We start from the raw sequence: 21,800 nt of genomic DNA on the forward strand, positions 1-21,800 counted from the left end.
CTTATTGCAGCAGGAGGTACTCGTCATGCTGCAAAAAGATGCAATCGAGCTCGTGCCTGTGGAAGAAAGAGCCACAGGAGTTTACTCACTATACTTCTTGATTCCAAAAAAGGACGGGTCCCTCTGACCCATACTCGACCTCAGACCCCTCAATCAATACATTCTATCGGAGCATTTTCATATGTTGACCCTGCAGCAGGTACTCCCATTGCTCAGTCAAGGGGATTTCCTCGCAACTTTAGACCTAATGGATGCGTATTTTCATATTCCGCTGCACCCGTCACACAGAAATACCTCCGGTTCACCATCCAAAACCAACATTACCAGTTCAAGGTTTTGCCTTTCGGAGTCACCACGGCACCCAGGGTGTTTACAAAGTGCCTGGCGACAGTGGCAGCGCACCTGAGGAGAGAAAACATTCACGCCTACCCTTATCTGGATGACTAGCTCATTCAGGCAAAGTCAGCCCAGCAGTGTGCCGCCCACATGTCCCACACCATTCTCCTCCTTCACGATCTGGGATTCTCACTGAATTACCCAAAGTCCCACCTGCAACCCGCCCACATACGGCAGTATCTGGGTGCGACGATAAACACTCTGGCAGCCACAGTACAGCCAAATTCAGTGAGGGTCAACAGCATTCAATCGCTGATACAGAAGTTCAGACCTCAACGCTCGCTTCCAGCGCGAGTGTTCATGCAGTTGATAGGCATGATGGCCTCCTGCTTCTCCATAGTCCCGCACGCGAGACTACATATGCGTCCGCTTCAGGAGTGCTTAGCACGTCAGTGGACTCAGGCTCACGGACAATTGAAAGACCTAGTGTTGGTGAGCGGTCGGGCATACAACTCTCTGCATTGGTGGAACCCACAAAACCTTTGCAAGGGACAACCGTTCCAGGAGCCTGTGCCACAGATCATCCTGACGACGGACGCTTCTCTCCAGGGATGGAGAGCTCATGTACTCAATTACACTGTGCAGGGACTATGGACGCAACAGCAACGAAGGATGCACATCAATGTTCTGGAACTGATGGCAATCTTCATGTCACTAAAGGCCTTCAAAGTACATCTGTGCAACAAGGTCGTGTTGATCCGGACGGACAACATGACGGCCATGTACTACATTCAGAAGCAGGGAGGAACACACTCTCCGCAGCTGTTTCATCTGGCTCAGAGCATGTGGAAGTGGGCCATTCAGAAGAACATCTTCCTCATGGCAGAACACCTCCCGGGCAAGGACAATCAGCAGGCACAGCCACCAAATGCACGAGTGGGAGATACATCCATCAGTACTCCAACCGTACTTCCGAAGGTGGGGTCATCCAGAGCTAGACCTGTTCGCCACAAGGGAGAACGCAAAATGCCAAAGCTTCGCCGCCAGGTTCCCACACCCGCAGTCGCAGGGCAATGTGATATGGATGAACTGGTCAGGCAAATTTGCGTACGCTTTTCCCCCAGCACCTCTGATACCGCTGGTGGCACGCAAGCTGAAGCAGCACTCGATGACTCTCATCCTGGTTGCTCCAACGTGGGCGAGCCAACCATGGTACACCACGTTTCTAGAACTCTCCGTGGTACTGCATCAAAGGCTGCACCTCACGCCCAGGCTTTTGATGCAGAGCCATGGCGACATTCAGCATCCAGATCCGCAACAGCTCAATCTGGCGATCTGGCTCCTGAGGTCTTAGACTTTGGCTACCTCAACTTACCTCCTGACTGTATGGACATCATCCGGGAGGCAAGGAAGCCCACCACTAGAGCATGCTATGCGGCAAAGTGGAAGCGGTTTGTCATTTATTGTGCAGGCCACAACATTAACCCGCTAGATGCATCTATTCAGAACATCATTTGTTATCTTTTCCATCTGTACAAATGTAATCTAGCCTATGCTTCCATTCACATACATTTATCCGCAATGGCTGTGTGAGAAGTTGGCCCGATATGCAACGTTCGCTATTCTAGCGACCGCTATGTATCGTTCCAGCGACCCTTATGGTGTTTGGTTGTAAGTCAACCTTATAGACCAGCTATCCTAGTAGCGTGGATACGAGCAGTCTAAGGCTAAAGACTCGAGAGGGCGCGTTAAGCCAGCTGTTTACCACACATGTACCCCTCGAACACCAAGTGAAAGGACACCACACAAGTGTTATGAAAATAAACAGGATATTTATTAAGAATCACAACAGCCCTGTACTCTTTATGAGGACAGGGTACTAAGCACAAACCAAATCTCTTAGGAAAATACTTCAAGTGCACAATTAAAACAAGTGTCCGAGGACACGGAAAGGTTAAGGTCTCGGGCGGACCCGATAAGGCAAGTCGGAAGCGAGGGACTCGGGACCCTAGAGTAAGGAGGCTATGCAGGCACCGAAATGCCGAGTTACCTAGCCACGCGGGCTGCGGCTGCACAAGTCTTACAGGCGTCGGGGTCTTCGCTGACGAGCCAGGAGCCGGAAGAAAGGAGTTGCTGGCCGGCGACCAGTGCTGAATAGTTCGTAGAGATCCAAGCCTGGATCGGGGATTGATGAAACCTGAAAGCAGAGGGGACCAAGTTCGTACTACTAGCCAGTAGTCAGAGGGTACCAGGAAGGCACCGGTTGGCCGTCACCTCGACCAGGTGAGTGGGCGACGCTAGGCTCTGCAGTCTCACGGACCAGGAGGCGTTGTCGGCGACCACGGTGGAGGTGCGAGCTGTCCCACGAAGGATGATGCTGTCGGCGTCGCTGGGCCCAGGATGGGGCAACAAGCCTTGGCAAATCTCGGGGCCACGGGATGGGCCTAAGATGGCGTCTTGAGTGGACCAGGAGGGTCCGGGGTGCTTCTCGCAAGGATGGAAGCAAGGGCCAGTCTGGAGCAACCAGACCAGCAGTGATGATTCTCGGATGTCGTCACAGAAGGGCACAAGCCAGCGGCTAGTGACCAGACAACGTGCTGAGCAGCGAGCAGAAGGGCCCCACGCAGATCGTGGAGATGCTGGGAGACTGCACTTCGGTGCTGGAGCGGCTCAGGGTCGGGGCTTCTCGGACCCCAGAGCACTCACCAGGGAATTGCTTCGATGGTCGTGCTGGTTTAAGAGCGTGCAGGTTCTGATGATGGCCGGTCCCTCGAGGTCTCGTCGCACCCACAGATCACAGCTGGGCTGATGACGTGGGTAGAGGTCAGAGGTGCCAGGGAAGCCGGTTCTCGTCGAGCTGGGCCGTCGGATCCTTGAGGAAGGACTTGCAGCAAACCGCAGAGTTCTTAGTTGGTGCCCGCTGATGCAGGGTGACTACTCCTTAGTCACAAGGGAGAAATCTTGAGAAGAGTCTTGAAGTCCTTTCGTAGAAAGTATTCTTGATTCAAAGATGATCTAATTTGGAAGGGTCCCCGCTCCGGTCTTTATCCTAAAGAAAGGGGTGGGTACATGACTAGGTCCTGCCCTAAGGGTGGGACCAGGAAGGGGGGTAGTTACGCCCCTCTCCCCTGCCGGGCTTTCCCCAGGCCAGGGCTGTCGCCCCTGGAACTGGTTCTAACCGGCAGATGCGTAGTGAGCACCGGGGTGCCACTCCGCAGTCACCTTCTCGCCAAAGCCCTACCTACCCAGAATACACAAACCCTGTCTGGGACGGTGCGAACAGCGCCCTCGACAGGAAACCCTTTGTCCAAGTGCTCCTCGCTGGAAGGACTCCCAGCAGCAGGAGGTCAGACTTGTGTCTGTGGTGGCAGCATCCATTTTGTGGAGCTGAGGCTTTAGTTAACTTTAACCGGGGTTCACAGTTACGTACATGTCGTGTCCCTCTAGAAGGGCGGAATGCTAACCTCGTCGCCAGGGTTGGTGAGAGGGCAGCATCCCGATTCGTATGACACCTTACTCGACATGCCTTGATAACGCGATACCGGAGTTACCGATATGGTACGCGTTATCATGGAACAGCTATTGGGCCTTGATCCCGCAAGCTGCAGCCGGGCTCGGCTCGGGCCTGAACCTAACTCACACGAGCCCACGCACTCTGCCTTCAGGATTGATAAGGCCTGCCATAGGAGTGACTGATAGGGACTCGGGTGTCCAGTGTATGGTTAGATATAGGGCTACTATACCTAAAGCGAAGGGTGGTTACACGTCTTCGCCCCAGCTGTCGTGCAGCCAGTTGTGTCAAATTTGAGAGGCCAGCCAGGGGTGGCATAATACATGCTGCAGCTCCTGGCGGCCCTGGGTACACCTATGCCCTGCGTTACGGGGTCTGATAAGGTGGCCCAGTACCAATTGGTAAATGCACCTAGGGTACATATCGTAATTTAGAAAGAGAACAGCCAGGCTGTGGGTCTGATTAGCAGGCCCACAGCCAGAGAAAGTCGTAAACCAGTGAAACAAAAGCAAAAAATCTGGGTGATCATAGGATTGCAGACCCTACTCTCCTACATGACCCCCCCCCAAACGTCGGAACAATAAGCTAACCTTGACCAGGTGAGTCTTCTTGTTCTAAGTGGAAATATCTGGAGAGCCCATCGGCATTGCCATGATCAGTACCAGGTCTATGTTCCACTGTAAAGTCCATCCCCTGTAGGGAAATGGACCACCTTAGCAGTTTGGGGTTTTCACCCTTCATCTGATTTAGCCACAAGAGGGGCTTATGGTCGGTCTGAATCTTGAAGTGAGTGCCAAACAAGTATGGCCTCAGCTTCTTCAGGGCCCAAACCACAGCAAAGGCCTCCCTCTCAATAGCTGACCAATTCTTCTCTCTAGGGGTCAGCCTTCTACTTATAAAAGCAATGGGCTGGTCTTGACCATCAAAATTCAGTTGAGAAAGAACAGCTCCCACACCCAACTCAGAAGCATCTGTTTGGACAATGAATGGTTTGGAGTAGTCCGGACTCTTGAGGATAGGCGCCGTGCACATGGCCTGCTTTAGGTCATCGAATGCTTTTTGACAGCTCGCTGTCCACTGAACCTTTTTTGGCATTTTCTTGCTTGTCAGTTCGTTTAATGGTGTCACGATGGAACCATAGTTCCTGACAAACTTCCGGTAGTATCCAGTCAGGCCCAAGAAAGCTCGAACCTGAGTCTGGGTGGTTGGAGGAGCCCAGTCCCTGATTGACTGTATCTTGCTCTCCAGTGGCTGAACCTGGCCTCCACCTACAAGGTGGCCCAGGTATACAACCTGTGTCTGCCCTATCTGGCACTTGGTGGCCTTGATAGTGAGACCTGCGGCTTGCAGTGCCTCTAACGTCTTCCGCAGGTGGACCAGGTGATCCTCCCAGGTGGAGCTAAAGACAGCGATATCGTCAAGATACGCCGCGCAGAAGTCATCCAGCCCAGTAAGGACTTGATTCACCAACCGTTGGAAGGTGGCAGGTGCATTTTTCAGACCAAAGGGCATCACCACGAACTGAAGATGCCCACCAGGGGTTGAAAATGCGGTTTTAGGCTTGGCGTCCTCAGCTAACCTGATTTGCCAATACCCAGCTGTCAGGTCAAACGTACTTAGGTAGTTGGCCGAAGCCAATCTATCGATAAGCTCGTCTGCCCTTGGTATTGGGTGGGCGTCAGTCTTAGTGACTGCATTGAGACCCCTGTAGTCTACGCAAAACCTCATCTCTCTCTTACCACCCTGGGTGTGAGGTTTCGGCACTAGAACTACGGGACTAGCCCAAGGGCTATCCGAGGGCTCAATGACTCCCAGCTCCAACATTTTCTGCACTTCACTCTTGATGCAGTCTCTAACGTGATCAGGCTGCCGGTAGATTTTACTCTTCACGGGCAAGCTGTCACCAGTGTCAACCTCATGGGTACACCAATCGGTCTGGCTGGGGGTTAGAGAAAACATATGTCTGAACGACTGAAGAACCTGTTTACAGTCGCTCTGTTGATGTTCGGAGAGGCTGCCACAAAAGACAACACCATCTACCGATCCATCGTCAGGATTCTGAGTGAGCAGGTCGGGGAGAGGGTCACTCTCCTCCTCCTGTCCCTCATCTAGGGCCATGAGCAAACTCATGTCCTTTCTGTCGACATATGCTTTTAGCCTGTTGACATGGAGCACCCTGTGGGGGCTCCGGGGAGTTCCCAGGTCGACCAGGTAGGTGACCTCTCCCTTTTTCTCCAGGATGGTGTAGGGCCCGGACCATTTGTCCTTGAGTGCTGCTGGGGCCACTGGCTCCAACACCCACACCTTCTGTCCGGGCTGGTAAACAGTCAAGACAGCCTTTTGGTCATGCCAAGCTTTTTGGAGTTCTTGGCTGGCCTTAAGGTTTTCAGATGCCTTTTCCATGTACTCAGCCATCCGCGAGCGGAGGCCGAGCACATAGTCCACTATGTTGGTTGCAGGCTTTTTGAGAGGTCTCTCCCATCCTTCCTTCACCAAACACAGGGGTCCTCTTACAGGATGCCCGTACAAAAGTTCAAAAGGGCTGTAGCCAACCCCCTTCTGTGGGACTTCTCTGTAGGCGAACAAGAGGCAGGGGATCAGGACGTCCCATCTACGCCGAAGCTTTTCAGGTAGTCCATGAATCATCCCTTTAAGGGTCCTGTTGAATCTCTCAACAAGCCCATTGCATTGTGGATGATAGGGTGTAGTGAACTTGTAGTTGACACCACATTCCTTCCACATAGCAGTTAAGTAGCTCGACATAAAGTTTGCACCTCTGTCGGAGACGACCTCCTTAGGGAAGCCCACTCTGGAGAATACTCCAACTAGGGCTCTTGCCACAACAGGTGCTGTAGTGGTCCTAAGGGGAATAGCTTCAGGATACCTGGTGGCATGATCCACTACCACCAGTATAAACTTGTGCCCTGATGCTGTAGGTGGTTCCATGGGACCGACGATGTCGATCCCCACCCGTTCAAAGGGTACCCCCACCACAGGCAGTGGTATAAGGGGGGCCTTCGTCGTGCCACCTGACTTACCACTGGCTTGGCAAGTGACACAGGAGCGGCAAAACTCCTTGGTATCTTCGTTCATGTGTGGCCAGTGAAAGTGCGAGACAAGCCTGTCCCACGTTTTCGTCTGGCCCAAGTGACCTGCTAAGGGAATCTCGTGGGCCAAGGTAAGTAGGAAACCACGCTGAGACAAGGGTACAACCAGCCTCCTGGTCATGCCAGGCTTGGGGTCTCTTGACTCAGTGTACAGGAGTCCATCTTCCCAGTATACCTTGTGGGTACCTGTGGCGTTCCCAGCAGCCTCAGCAGCAGCCTGCTGTCTGAGGGGTTCAAGAGAAGGGCAGTCTAACTGGTCCTTCCCCAGGTCTTCCCTTGAGGGTCCCCCTGAACCCAAGAATTCAACTTGATCAAGTTCGAATTCCCTAGGCTCAGTTTCCCGCAATTCCTGTAGGTCAGCCTCCTCTGAGACTTGATCCTCGACCTGGGGCAAGGGGGAAGGCGCAGCCTTAACCCTACCGCTCTTTTTCTTGGGAGGTGTCTGGTCCGCTGTTCCAGGATCCAGCACCTGTTCAGTGGGGCATTTCCTGACCTGTGACCTGGTCACAGCGAACACATGTGCTGGCAAGCCTAACATTTCCATGTGAGTCCGGTGCTCCACTTCTGACCATTGTGACGACTCCAAATCATTGCCCAACAAACAATCCACTGGGAGGTCTGGACTAACTACAACCTTCTTTTGGCCAGTTACCCCTCCCCAGGAGAAAGCTACAACTGCCATACTGTGATTGGTAGTGACATTGCTTGCATTGGTCACCAGGAATTCTGTACCTGGCATGATCTGTCCAGGGTCCACAAAGTTAGGCGTCACCATGGTGACGCTGGCACAAGTGTCCCTATAGGCCTGAGCCATCTTTCCATTTATGAAAGGCGTCTGTCGGTATTTGCCCAAAGAATTGGGGCTTACGTCAGGGGACACGTCCGCGTCCCCTGTACTGACAAGGACAGCCTGAGTGAGTGTGCCAACTAGGTTGTCACGCCCCTCAGAACCCAGGGTTAACCCTACTAAACCCTTGGGAGGCGCACTACCACTGCTGACTGTACTAGGGGGCACAGGTGCCTTAGGGGCTGCAGTGGCAGGAGTCTGCCCTCCTCCTTTCTTGGTGCACTCACTAAACCAGTGAGATTTACTTTTACAGTACTGGCACCATCTTTTGGATTGGCCTTCTTTCTTCTTTTGGGGAGCCTGACCCCCACCCTCTTTGGGTTGTTGGGGACCTGTCGAAGACTTCTGGTCATTTTGTTCCCCCTTAGAATCTTTACCCTTCTGGTCTGCTTTCTTCTGACCACCTTGATTCTGGCCCTGGTTCTGTTTAACTCTCGTGCGAACCCATCTGTCTGCCTTCTTTCCCAATTCTTGGGGAGAGGTCAGATCCGAGTGGACAAGATGCTGATGCAACAACTGGTTCTGACAATTGTTTAAAATTTGTTCTCTCATCATCAAATTATACAATCCTTTGTAATCAGTAACCTTACTGCCCAGTAACCAGCCCTCAAAAGCCTTAGTGGCACAATCGACAAAATCAGACCAATCTTGAGACTGCGTTTTCTGGGTATCCCTGAACAGCACCCTGTACTGCTCAGTGGTTAGGCCGAACCCTTCAACGAGTGTATTTTTCAAGACTTGGTAATCGTTCACATCCTCTACCCTTGTGGTGAGGAGCTTGTCTCTTCCTTTTCCTTCAAAGGAGAGCCACAAGATAGCTGCCCACTGACTCTGGGGAACGCCCTGCACAGTGCAGGCCCTCTCCAAAGCAGTAATCCATTTGTGGATGTCGTCCCCTTGTTTAAAGGGGGGCACTATCTTCCCAAGGTGTTTCGTATCGAAACTCTTTTCCCTATTGCTAGGTACATTGCTGCCACCAGTGGGGACTACCCCACTTAACTGTTGCTCTCTTGCAAAGGCAAGCCTCTCTTTGGCCAGGGCAAGTTCTTCCCTTTCGATCCTTAGATTAGCTGCCCTTTCCTTAGCTTCGTACACTCTCCTCTGAGGGGATGTCATCCCTCTCTGAGACGAGTTGTGAGAGCCATTGGTTTGAAGGGATCTGCCAGAGCCTCTCGACAGAGATCTGGCTCGTCCATTCCCAATGTTAAGCTGACCTGATAGTGGCCCCAGGGGTCCCCCAGTACCGCTATCATGTTTGCTTAAGTTGGACCTGCTTAGTCTGACGACTTCTACCTGTCCCTTATCTGCCTCATCCCCAGAGAGATCCTCATCCTCATCTTCCTCCCCATCTTCGTTCTCAGTTGCGAGGTGGATGAGGTCAGGATCATCTCGGGTTCCCTCGAGGGGAGGCATGTCTCCTTCTGGATTAGAATGGCTAAGAAGCTTCTCAGCCTTTCTGGCATCATAAGTCTCGAGGAGACCAATCAGAAAGGAGGTGGTGGGGTTAGCCCCTTGCTTAATCTTCCTAGAGGTACATACTTGTCGTAACTCATGGAAGTTAAGCGCAGTATATCTTGAAGGGATGACCTGTGGAGGGTCAACTGACACAAGGGGAGACTCAGAGTTTCCTCCTTTGTCCGACATACTGCTTCTAGTGTGGCGTAAGTGATGCACCTACCTACACTATGTGTTTCCCTACTGTTCCCTTGCTAGAGTTGCAGCCAAGGTGTGCTAAGCCTTGAGGAGCTACAACAGCTGGTTCAGTAGAACTCAGAGTATTCTAAGCTTTAGTTATATGTACTAACAGTACTTATGCGATCTTTCAACAAGATATTCTTAGGATACGTGTGGTAAAACAACAGCAAGCTCAAATCCCAACCGCTGCTCACCAATGTGAGAAGTTGGCCCGATATGCAACGTTCGCTATTCTAGCGACCGCTATGTATCGTTCCAGCGACCCTTATGGTGTTTGGTTGTAAGTCAACCTTATAGACCAGCTATCCTAGTAGCGTGGATACGAGCAGTCTAAGGCTAAAGACTCGAGAGGGCGCGTTAAGCCAGCTGTTTACCACACATGTACCCCTCGAACACCAAGTGAAAGGACACCACACAAGTGTTATGAAAATAAACAGGATATTTATTAAGAATCACAACAGCCCTGTACTCTTTATGAGGACAGGGTACTAAGCACAAACCAAATCTCTTAGGAAAATACTTCAAGTGCACAATTAAAACAAGTGTCCGAGGACACGGAAAGGTTAAGGTCTCGGGCGGACCCGATAAGGCAAGTCGGAAGCGAGGGACTCGGGACCCTAGAGTAAGGAGGCTATGCAGGCACCGAAATGCCGAGTTACCTAGCCACGCGGGCTGCGGCTGCACAAGTCTTACAGGCGTCGGGGTCTTCGCTGACGAGCCAGGAGCCGGAAGAAAGGAGTTGCTGGCCGGCGACCAGTGCTGAATAGTTCGTAGAGATCCAAGCCTGGATCGGGGATTGATGAAACCTGAAAGCAGAGGGGACCAAGTTCGTACTACTAGCCAGTAGTCAGAGGGTACCAGGAAGGCACCGGTTGGCCGTCACCTCGACCAGGTGAGTGGGCGACGCTAGGCTCTGCAGTCTCACGGACCAGGAGGCGTTGTCGGCGACCACGGTGGAGGTGCGAGCTGTCCCACGAAGGATGATGCTGTCGGCGTCGCTGGGCCCAGGATGGGGCAACAAGCCTTGGCAAATCTCGGGGCCACGGGATGGGCCTAAGATGGCGTCTTGAGTGGACCAGGAGGGTCCGGGGTGCTTCTCGCAAGGATGGAAGCAAGGGCCAGTCTGGAGCAACCAGACCAGCAGTGATGATTCTCGGATGTCGTCACAGAAGGGCACAAGCCAGCGGCTAGTGACCAGACAACGTGCTGAGCAGCGAGCAGAAGGGCCCCACGCAGATCGTGGAGATGCTGGGAGACTGCACTTCGGTGCTGGAGCGGCTCAGGGTCGGGGCTTCTCGGACCCCAGAGCACTCACCAGGGAATTGCTTCGATGGTCGTGCTGGTTTAAGAGCGTGCAGGTTCTGATGATGGCCGGTCCCTCGAGGTCTCGTCGCACCCACAGATCACAGCTGGGCTGATGACGTGGGTAGAGGTCAGAGGTGCCAGGGAAGCCGGTTCTCGTCGAGCTGGGCCGTCGGATCCTTGAGGAAGGACTTGCAGCAAACCGCAGAGTTCTTAGTTGGTGCCCGCTGATGCAGGGTGACTACTCCTTAGTCACAAGGGAGAAATCTTGAGAAGAGTCTTGAAGTCCTTTCGTAGAAAGTATTCTTGATTCAAAGATGATCTAATTTGGAAGGGTCCCCGCTCCGGTCTTTATCCTAAAGAAAGGGGTGGGTACATGACTAGGTCCTGCCCTAAGGGTGGGACCAGGAAGGGGGGTAGTTACGCCCCTCTCCCCTGCCGGGCTTTCCCCAGGCCAGGGCTGTCGCCCCTGGAACTGGTTCTAACCGGCAGATGCGTAGTGAGCACCGGGGTGCCACTCCGCAGTCACCTTCTCGCCAAAGCCCTACCTACCCAGAATACACAAACCCTGTCTGGGACGGTGCGAACAGCGCCCTCGACAGGAAACCCTTTGTCCAAGTGCTCCTCGCTGGAAGGACTCCCAGCAGCAGGAGGTCAGACTTGTGTCTGTGGTGGCAGCATCCATTTTGTGGAGCTGAGGCTTTAGTTAACTTTAACCGGGGTTCACAGTTACGTACATGTCGTGTCCCTCTAGAAGGGCGGAATGCTAACCTCGTCGCCAGGGTTGGTGAGAGGGCAGCATCCCGATTCGTATGACACCTTACTCGACATGCCTTGATAACGCGATACCGGAGTTACCGATATGGTACGCGTTATCATGGAACAGCTATTGGGCCTTGATCCCGCAAGCTGCAGCCGGGCTCGGCTCGGGCCTGAACCTAACTCACACGAGCCCACGCACTCTGCCTTCAGGATTGATAAGGCCTGCCATAGGAGTGACTGATAGGGACTCGGGTGTCCAGTGTATGGTTAGATATAGGGCTACTATACCTAAAGCGAAGGGTGGTTACACGTCTTCGCCCCAGCTGTCGTGCAGCCAGTTGTGTCAAATTTGAGAGGCCAGCCAGGGGTGGCATAATACATGCTGCAGCTCCTGGCGGCCCTGGGTACACCTATGCCCTGCGTTACGGGGTCTGATAAGGTGGCCCAGTACCAATTGGTAAATGCACCTAGGGTACATATCGTAATTTAGAAAGAGAACAGCCAGGCTGTGGGTCTGATTAGCAGGCCCACAGCCAGAGAAAGTCGTAAACCAGTGAAACAAAAGCAAAAAATCTGGGTGATCATAGGATTGCAGACCCTACTCTCCTACAGGCTGCTTATCTCCAAAACCGGCAGCACCTCTCACTTTTCAGGGTGCCTGCCATTAAAGCCTTTCTGGAAGGACTCAAACGAGTCATTCCTCCACGGACTCCACCAGCTCCTGAGTGGAACCTCAATGTGGTCCTCACCCGGCTGATGGGTCCCCCTTTTGAACCACTGCATTCCTGCGAGATTCAATTCTTGACATGGAAAGTGGCTTTCCTTATAGCGATTACGTCACTGCGACGAGTTAGTGAACTCCAGGCACTAACTATCCAAGAGCCATTTATTCAAATTCATTCTAACTGGGTGGTGCTTCGCACTAACCCTAAATTCCTTCCTAAGGTAGTGTCTCAATTCCATATTAACCAGACTATTGAACTACCTGTGTTCTTCCAAAATCCTGAGTCATTGGCGGAGAGAATGCTCCACACGTTTGACGTCAAAAGGGCCCTAATGTATTACATTGATAGGACCAAGGGGTTTAGGAAAACTAAACAACTCTTTGTTGCCTTTGCGCCACAACACAAAGGTAACCCCATTTCCAAAGCTGGTATAGCCAGGTGGATAGTTAAATGTATTCAGATCTGCTATCTGAAAGCCAAGGGTACTCTCACCATTCCACCACGGGCCCACTCCACCAGAAAGTTGGGGGCCTCCATGGCTTTCCTTGGAAATATTCCTTTGGAAGACATATGTAGAGCAGCCACATGGTCTACCACACACACATTTACAAAACATTATTGTGTTGATGTGCACTCTAAACAGCAGGCAGCTGTAGGGCAGGCTGTTCTAAAAACACTTTTCCAAACTGCTGCAGCTGGCACGGGCTTTGCCATTAATGGAGGGACTGCTATATATTCTATGCACAGATATGAATTCAGGAGCCCACATGCCTCGAACCGAATATGCTACTTACTAGTATGCATCTGTTCTTGGCATGTAGGGCTGCTGACATTCATATCGCCCGCCCTCCTCCCCGACGCCTGTAGCAGCTGCAGAATTCACATATACTTCTAGCATGGTCATCATTCACTGAGTTTCACTCCCATCTTGGCCACAATGGCTAAAAACAATCTGAGGATGGAGTCGATGCCCATGCGCACTGTAGTCCAGGGAAGGAGCCACCTATCTCGTGATACTTCGAAGACTCTTCCAGGACAACAATGTGCGATCATCCGGACCCAACACTAGGCGGCTATCTATGCACAGATATGAATGTCAGCAGCCCTACATGCCAAGAACAGATGCATACTGGTAAGTAGCATATTTGCTTGTATTAAGAACTATTAACTGTACTGGTCAAGGGTGGGGTTTGTCTGCGTGGTAAGTACAAAAACATCTTTGTTTAATTGTGGGTCTTTGTATGCACAAGAGAGGGGGCTTCCTGGCATTGAGGACGTTGCGATTGATACTCTGTATATCAGCGTGCCACTTGGCACAGTAACAACAAGCTGAGTGAAACCAAGATCAGTCCTTGTGTTGAGCCGCCGTTGCAGGCAGGGTCCATCGGCACTCATTTTTGGCTCACTTATTTTTCCTCATCGAACTTTCTCCCAGAGCAAGAGAGTGAAAGGCAAACAATGAGGCAAAACTGAGGGAGAGCAAGATGGAAAAGCCGTCACAAAGGCAGAAGGCAGGAACCTGCAAACCTGAGACATAGAGACAGGAAGAGCTTGGTCGAGAATTAAAGAGCACGAGGTAAACCCAAACTAGGCTGCAGCCTTGGTATTCGCACCCCAACCGTTGATAGCGCCGGGCTTCTAGCCAACGCTTTGGCCCCCGGCACTTACTGTTTTTCAATTTAAGCACTGACAGAGAGCTCCACTTCATCCAGTGGAAGAGAAGCAAGAACCGCGTAACCTCTGCGCACCCCTCGCCAGAATTAGGCACGGCAATCTTCAGTAGCGTTTGGGATTAGCAAACGGAGCGTCCTTTGTTTCAGGCTTCAACCAAAATAGTAAGATTATTTCCGAAGAAAATAAACTCTTGTTTTCAAAAGTCACAATCATATCCGTATGAAAAGCTTCAGGAAAACAGAGGTATCATTTATCCGTACATAGAAAATAAAACGCGGAGTTGTCTTTTAAGTTAGCCATATAATTTGACGAAAGCACCAAATGAAAACACAGGTCCTATCTTCCTTCACAGAAAAGTGCAAGTTCAGTTGTCTCCCATCCATATCTGTATGAATAATGAATTTTCCAAGAAACAGAATGTTTATACGGTACACAAATAGATGCAGGTACGTCGCAACGACACTAGAGGACACTGTCGTCCCATAGACAAAGCTTTCACCGTGCAGTGCACACGAATTACCAAATTGCGTGAATGTACTCGCCGTGGGATGGATTTATTTTGCCAGAGACCCCAGTCCACCATCAGTCTTTTGTGTACACATAAAGCTGTAGGCCTCAGGGGATGCTGTTTCAAAAATGCGGATTACTTCGAGCTCAAAAGCTTTCACCAATGTGTGTTTTTCTGGATGTCCTTTAGTTTGAACGTGTGCCCTTAATATGAGAAGTTCCAACTCAATAAGTGACGCACAGCCAGTCTTTCATCATAGGTCTGTCGCCTCATGCCTCGTTTGTTGACTTGTGATTTATATTTGTGCTCTTCGACAGTCACAGCGGTTTGAGGTTTATAGGACTCTGCGTGTTTTTGGGATTTAATTGGATATTTTGGTTGTTATTGTGGGGCTTATTTATGATAGGCTTGTGCCGCCTGAGCGTCACTTTTTTTTTACGATCCGGCGGCGCAAGCCTCTCAGTCATATCTATGATGTGACGCAAAGCCACTTTACATGGCTCATAGATATGGAGTTAGACAAAGAAGCGCAAGTCGCTGCCTTGCCTTACTCTGCGTAAAGGAGGTGTTCTATGGGCATTGCGGTGTGTGTCCCCATGCAACACCCATGGATTTTGACGCTGACCCAGATTTACTTAATCACATAAACCTGTGGCCAGGGCCGGCCTTTAGCATGGGTGAGCTGAGCCCAGGCCCAGTGTGCCAAAATTCTGAGGGTCGCATGGAGCTGTGTGCAATAAGGTTATGCCTACAACAGTGGCCTTCTCATCTTGCTCCAGCCTTGTCCTTGTCCCTGTCTGTTTGTTTCTATCTGATTTGCAAGTTTAAAGTGGTCTTAGTCCTTCATTATCATATGGCCCCATATAGCCCCCTTCCTTGCCCTCCTTTCTCCCTCTGACCCAGATTAACAAAACCATCATCTGCCTGAGGCAGCTAAGTTAAAGGTGATTTAGGTGAGCTGGGGGATGTCCATGGATGCTTGCGTTCAGGGGCCAGTCCCTGCTCATCCAGGTTCTGACCAGTGAACACAAAAGGGACTCCCTGCTGCCTCATTTAATTCACTACCATCAGCAAGGGCACCAAATTTCACTCTGCCCACGCCCAGGGTGCTATCTTAGCAAAGGCTGGCAGGACCAAAATATTACGACTGCCCAGGTCAGGTGTAACATGGAAAAATATTTTTATTTCTCCTAATTTTTTTCCATGGAAAGAGGAAAATGCCTTTCTGGATTGTTTTTATGCAGGAAGGTGCCCCTATTGTTATGCAGGAAGGGACACCTTACTGCACAAAAGCAATCCATGACATTCTGCAGCATACATAGAAAGAGGAAAATGCCTCCATGGACTTTTTTTATGCAGGAAGCTGTCCCTTCCTGCATAAAAACAATCCTGCCAACAACGCAGACACCATTGCACCATGGTGCAAGGGGGTCTGTGTTGGTGCTAGACACCATAATGTGCACTGGCTGAAAGGACAGGAATGCGCAGTAATTTGTAAATATGGTGCTTCCTGCCTTTTCGATTTGCAGCAAAAAGGCTTGCAGCGCTGGCCTACACCTAATCATCGTAAATGAGGCCCAGATTGTTTAAGCAGGCACAGGTGCTTGTGACCCTCAGTGCATGTGCACCAATGTATGTGTCCTGGTTCATGTTTAAGTGGTATTAAACACAGTGTAATAAATCAACAACAATGTATTTTGAATATACGGTTCTGAGTTGTTTGGGCCTTTATTCATTCTTTTTCCTTCTCCTCCAGACCCAACAGAGACGGTAACCCTCACCATGGAGTCCCCCCAGGAGCCGGTGAAAGAAGGGGACACTGTGACCATGATTTGTGAAGGTGATGGCAATCCTGCCCCCCAATATTCATTTCACCGAGTCTGGGTGAGTGTGTAAGGGAAAGGCACGTATAAGACAAGGGCATGCATACACACCAGGGCCGGATTGGCCGTAGCGGGCACCAGGCATTTCCCTGGTGGGCCGCCAGGGTGGGGGCCGGTTTTGGACCCCCTGGGAGGTCGTTCTTGTTATGGGGGGCAGTTTTGCAGCATAGTTGCAATATCGGCGCACTGTCACAAAAGCTGCAGCGGTGAGGCGGGAGTGGTGCGTCCAACTAGCACCCCCACCGGGGGCCGGCCAAGCTGGTTGCCAGTGCTGGTTTCAGTTCGCAGTCCAGCCATGATACACACATGCACATATTTCCAAGAACAGGTGTCTGTCAAGAGAGTGTACAATCATACAGTGTGTGTGTGTGTGCACACAGCTTGCACGAGTATTCACATACACAAATGAGTCTACACAGTACCTGTGCAAAGGTAAACACAGAAAATGTCCCACCAGAATCTCTGCTTTTATTTCTCTTTCACACACATTATTTGTGGATAGACTTCCTGGTACAGCACATTTCTTCATTCCCACTTTTAAGGCCCTAATAATTTTATTCCATACACCTTCCACACTATCAGTCAACTTCACACCCTGCACTTCCATCGCACAAACTGCTTGTACACCAGCCTCAAACATGCTTACTCAGCCAATATACACACTTTAACCCACCTCTCAAACTGCTTATTTACCAGCCTCATACATCCTTGCCCACATGTCACATGTCACACCAGTATTTGCACCCCCACCTGATGCACTGTTTACACTTGGACTTCGCACGATGCTTACACAACTGCCTCAGAGATTGATTGCCCACCCATCTCACAAAACGCTTATAAGCCTACCTCACAGTGCTTATACACCTGCATCACACACTGCTCAGACACACACTACCTACATACCCACCCACCAATTCCACCTCATCCCTCTCCACACAAATCTCATTTACACTTCCACACTTTTTGAGTCACATGCACTGCTTACACCCACACCTCAAATACCTCACTGCTATTGATTTCAGGTTCCCTGTGACATATCACACACTGCTATTGCTTACAGACCCCAGGGACATATACCACACTGCTATTCCTTACAGGCCCCAGTGACATATGCCACACTGCTATTGCTTACAGGCCCCGTAACACACTGCTATTGCTTACAGGCCCCAGTGACATATGCCACACTGCTATTGCTTACAGGCCCCAGTGACATATGCCACACTGATATTGTTTACAGGCCCCAGTGACATATGCCACACTGCTATTGCTTACAGGCCCCGTAACACACTGCTATTGCTTAAGGGCCCCAGTGACATATGCCACACTGCTATTGCTTACAGGCCCCAGTGACATATGCCACACTGCTATTGTTTACAGGCCCCAGTGACATATGCCACACTGCTATTGCTTACAGGCCCCAGTGACACACTGCTATTGCTTACAGGCCCCAGTGTCATATGCCACACTGTTATTGCTTACAGGCCCCAGTGACACACTGCTATTGCTTACAGGCCCCGTAACACACTGCTATTGCTTAAGGGCCCCAGTGACATATGCCACACTGCTATTGCTTACAGGCCCCAGTGACATATGCCACACTGCTATTGTTTACAGGCCCCAGTGACATATGCCACACTGCTATTGCTTACAGGCCCCAGTGACACACTGCTATTGCTTACAGGCCCCAGTGTCATATGCCACACTGTTATTGCTTACAGGCCCCAGTGACACACTGCTATTGCTTACAGGCCCCAGTGTCATATGCCACACTGCTATTGCTTACAGGCCCCAGTGACACACTGCTATTGCTTACAGGCCCTTGTGACATATGTCACTCAACTGTTGCTTAGTTGCCCCTGTGCCATATGCAACACTGGTATTGCTTAGAGGCCTCTGTGACATTTGCCACATAGCTGTTTGCTTAGAGCCCTCCTGTGATGCTTTTCCCATCTTAAATTGCATGCCTCATACTCAAGTTCTGCCATGGCAGCCCTGGCACCATGTGGAAAGGATAAGGACAGCTGCAGGCACTTCCAGGCCATGCCAGTGGCGCAATGTGTGTTTGGCAAACACCAACAACGTGGCACACTTTAGCAGCCTCCTAACAGCTTACTGCAGAATGTATTAAATAATTCACCCAGACTGCTTGCACTGCACGCCTACCAAGAGAGCACATCCACAACTCATTGTGCACTGCCATCTCAGGCGCTTTTCACCTCACTTACACAACCCTCCAGTCCATGTATTTTGTCATTCCGTGGAAAAGAAGACAGGATCTGTCGCTCCTCAATGAGGATTGGGAATGTTTTCTTTGTCCTCGCTCCTCGAGGCATAGGGCCCAAAACTGATTAAAAAATGTAAAACTGCACCTGCACGTTTCCCCCCACATCTTTGGAATTCACAGAAAGTTTTGCAGTGGTACTCAGGAAACCTATGACAGTCGAAGGCTCCCCGAAGCAGCCTCTAAACCTTCTTGTGAATGTCCATGTGAAAGTAATTCTGAATGCATAACTGAGCACAGTTCACCACAGTGACTGCAAAAGTGCCTTATCACCTGTGGAATTGCAGTTTGATTATGTTTTCTCTGTGAAGTAATTTGCGAAACCCAACCAAAAATGTTAGTTTGTGGTTGCACACAAATGTTCCAGGGCACCTTCACTCTGGAGCGCTCAGTATCCTCCTCTGGAAAGTTACTTATGTACAGCAATACACACTAGAGGGGTACCATTATGTACAACTAAGTCCCTTTATTGGTGAGAAATTCACATGTTGTGAATTTCAAATGTGAATTTGCACATGTACGTTCAATACACAGGCGTAAGTGACTTTGTGAAATTGACCCACAGTGTTATTCTCAGAACGACAGGTAAGAAATGGATTTTTACTTAAAAAATTATTTTTATTAACCCCTTCCGTGCTGATGACGAGCCTAGGCATGCAGCACGGTGCTCGTGTGCTTGTGACGAGCCTAGGCTCGTCATGAGCCGTGGAACGCTCACACGCGGGGCTAATTTCCCCGCTGTGCTGAGCGTTCCATTGCGCGGGCGTGGTCATGACGAGCCCAGGCTCGTCACCAGCACACGAGCACCGTGCTGCATGACGAGCCTGGGCTCGTCATGAGCACAGCGGCGCCGTGCGCGGCCCCCCTCCCCCCCGCGCTGTGGGGAAATTAGCCCCGCAGCGAAGGGGTTAAACAAAAGCTTCATACATTACATGAGTCAATGAATATTATCCATATACAAACTGGCGCTTTAGCGGCCCATAAATATGCGGGGAAGCGCCCTGACCTCCCCACAGAAACAGTAATCTCAGTCCTAGATAAAGGGCAAATAGAGCAGACTTGCATCAATAATCAACATATCTCACAGATAACCAATATTTTTTTTAATGTAAATAGATGCAGGTCATGGCTTTTGTTTATAAAATTTCAATTGTATTTAAGTAAAACCCTGCAGATCAGGGCAAGGCACAGTGGTCTTCAGGAAATCCGTGTCTGGTCATTAACTGGTCTGATAACGCAACCGATAAGAAGGGTGCGGTGCGCCAGTTATTCTTCATTCAACCGTATGCTTCTGGAAACAGCATTTTGTTCCTTTACTCTCTGTGGTTCTATAAGAGATCCATTTCACTCTTTGCAGACGTGCAATCTTCAACCTAGTTAGAAAAGTAATAGGTAACATAAAGATTCCCTCTGATGAGCTTGAGAACTTTAAGAGAAAAGTTCATCTTTGTAGTCAAAGAATCATTTTAACCACTGGATATAACAGGAGTACGTGTTCGGAAAGGGGACTCCATGAATGCATTGGTAGTCTGAAGTGAAGAAAGGATGATTTTTTACTTGGGGCTACGTCACCCTGCACAACCATGGAGATACCGACTGAGATGTCCTCTTTGGTAGATCCTACCAGTTCCAACAAATATAATATGTAAGAGGTGGAAGTATGTCTATAAAAGAGAGTAGATGCTAAGAGAAGTGTCTGTCATCTCTCTTGCCCCTTTTTTCACAACACAGACAAGTACATGCTCTTTCTTATTGCTATGAGAAGGTTCTTGAAATGTTGACAAATGGAGGGATCAACAGAAAAATCATTTTGTAATTAACCATTCTCCATGAGTTCTTGACATCTTCGTTCCCACCAGTGAACCAAGCAGCGAAACCTTCCATGGCAGATTGTCCTCACCACCTTATTGTTGAGGATCAACACAGATGATTCATGCAGAGATGAAAGCATCTTGAGAACATGAATGAAACCAGTGTCAGGTTATTTAACGCAATAGGAGCACATTCATAGACTTGGCAGCACTGGGTGGAGGTGGTGGCAGAATATGTAATCAACAGTGTCTTCCAAAAATACTGCAAAAAAATGTTTTTTTTCAGAAAAGGTATTTCCCCAACGTTTTCAATTTTCAAATAAGTTAAAAAAGTAATACTTCTTTTATTTTTTTAAATAAAAATATAAAAGTTCCTCTATTGCAGCCTTCCAAGTTACAATGTTTCGTAGATGAGGGTTTGCGCAATGAACTTTGAGCTAGGGTATTTCTTCGATTATGAATCGGGTACGAAGCATTTTTGAGGCTCTGATGAAAGATTGGTGCATGTTTTGACACACTAACTAGGACACATGGCCTATTTTAGCATTACTGTGGGCAGCACTGTGCTATGGAACTTTACACCTATGCTTTCAGTGCTAGGAGTATTAACATTGTGCTGCACTTATTCTGCTGATGTTGCTGGCCTAGATTCAGGTTCAAAAACAAGTTTATTTTGACAATTGTCCATAAAACATTCTAAAAAGTACATATTATTTAAAACCTTTAAATGAACCCCCCCTCCTCACCAACCCATCCCCATTACATTTCATTTTTTTAAATTCTGTTTAACAGATCGCAGGAATCGAGCAATCCCAACTGCCACATCTAAGTATCGCATCTCAGACAGTAACTCCACCGCCTTGTTCCTATGAAGAGCATCATATTTAAAAAACAGAGGTCTTAAAAACCTAACCCGATTTGCAAGATATAAAGCGCAGTCCATAAGAATATGCATAATAGTGCATTTGGCTTTCATAGGACAGGGACAAAGACCACTATTATTTTGCACCCCTGTCTTATATGGGTGGGATGAATGAATTGGATTACATCCCACCCGAACCCTTAGGACTTCTTTTCTCAAACCTGGATCTGGTGACTGTGATAAGTAAGGGAAAACACCATCCTGGCAAATTGAAGCTAACGAGACGCTAATAGATGATTTCTTCTTTAGATATCATAAATTACATTTTTGTGAAACCATAGCAGCAGATTCTCTCAATTTTCGTTTGCCTGGAAAGGTGAGCCAAGATGTGACTAAACCGCTATTTAAATGGCAATTCTTCATTGCAGTCATTCTAGTTCTAACGGCCTTTGGCCACAACCTTTCGCTGCTTTGGCTCTCTTCCCAGCACAATCTG

At 49.7% G+C, this 21,800-nt stretch overlaps 1 protein-coding gene across 2 annotated transcripts in view; it reads left to right on the forward strand.

Annotated features, from left to right (window-relative positions):
* MCAM (melanoma cell adhesion molecule) overlaps positions 1 to 21,800 on the forward strand; it is a 281,496-nt gene that overhangs the window by 162,567 nt on the left and 97,129 nt on the right. For both annotated transcript variants that reach the window (XM_086956758.1, XM_086956759.1), the window contains exon 7: positions 16,224 to 16,351. In XM_086956758.1, the coding sequence (XP_086812884.1) occupies positions 16,224 to 16,351 (128 nt within the window). The remainder of the gene's footprint in view (positions 1 to 16,223; positions 16,352 to 21,800) is intronic.

Source organism: Lissotriton vulgaris, chromosome 2_1, assembly GCF_964263255.1.
Source record: "Lissotriton vulgaris chromosome 2_1, aLisVul1.2, whole genome shotgun sequence".
Lineage (NCBI taxonomy): Eukaryota > Metazoa > Chordata > Amphibia > Caudata > Salamandridae > Lissotriton > Lissotriton vulgaris.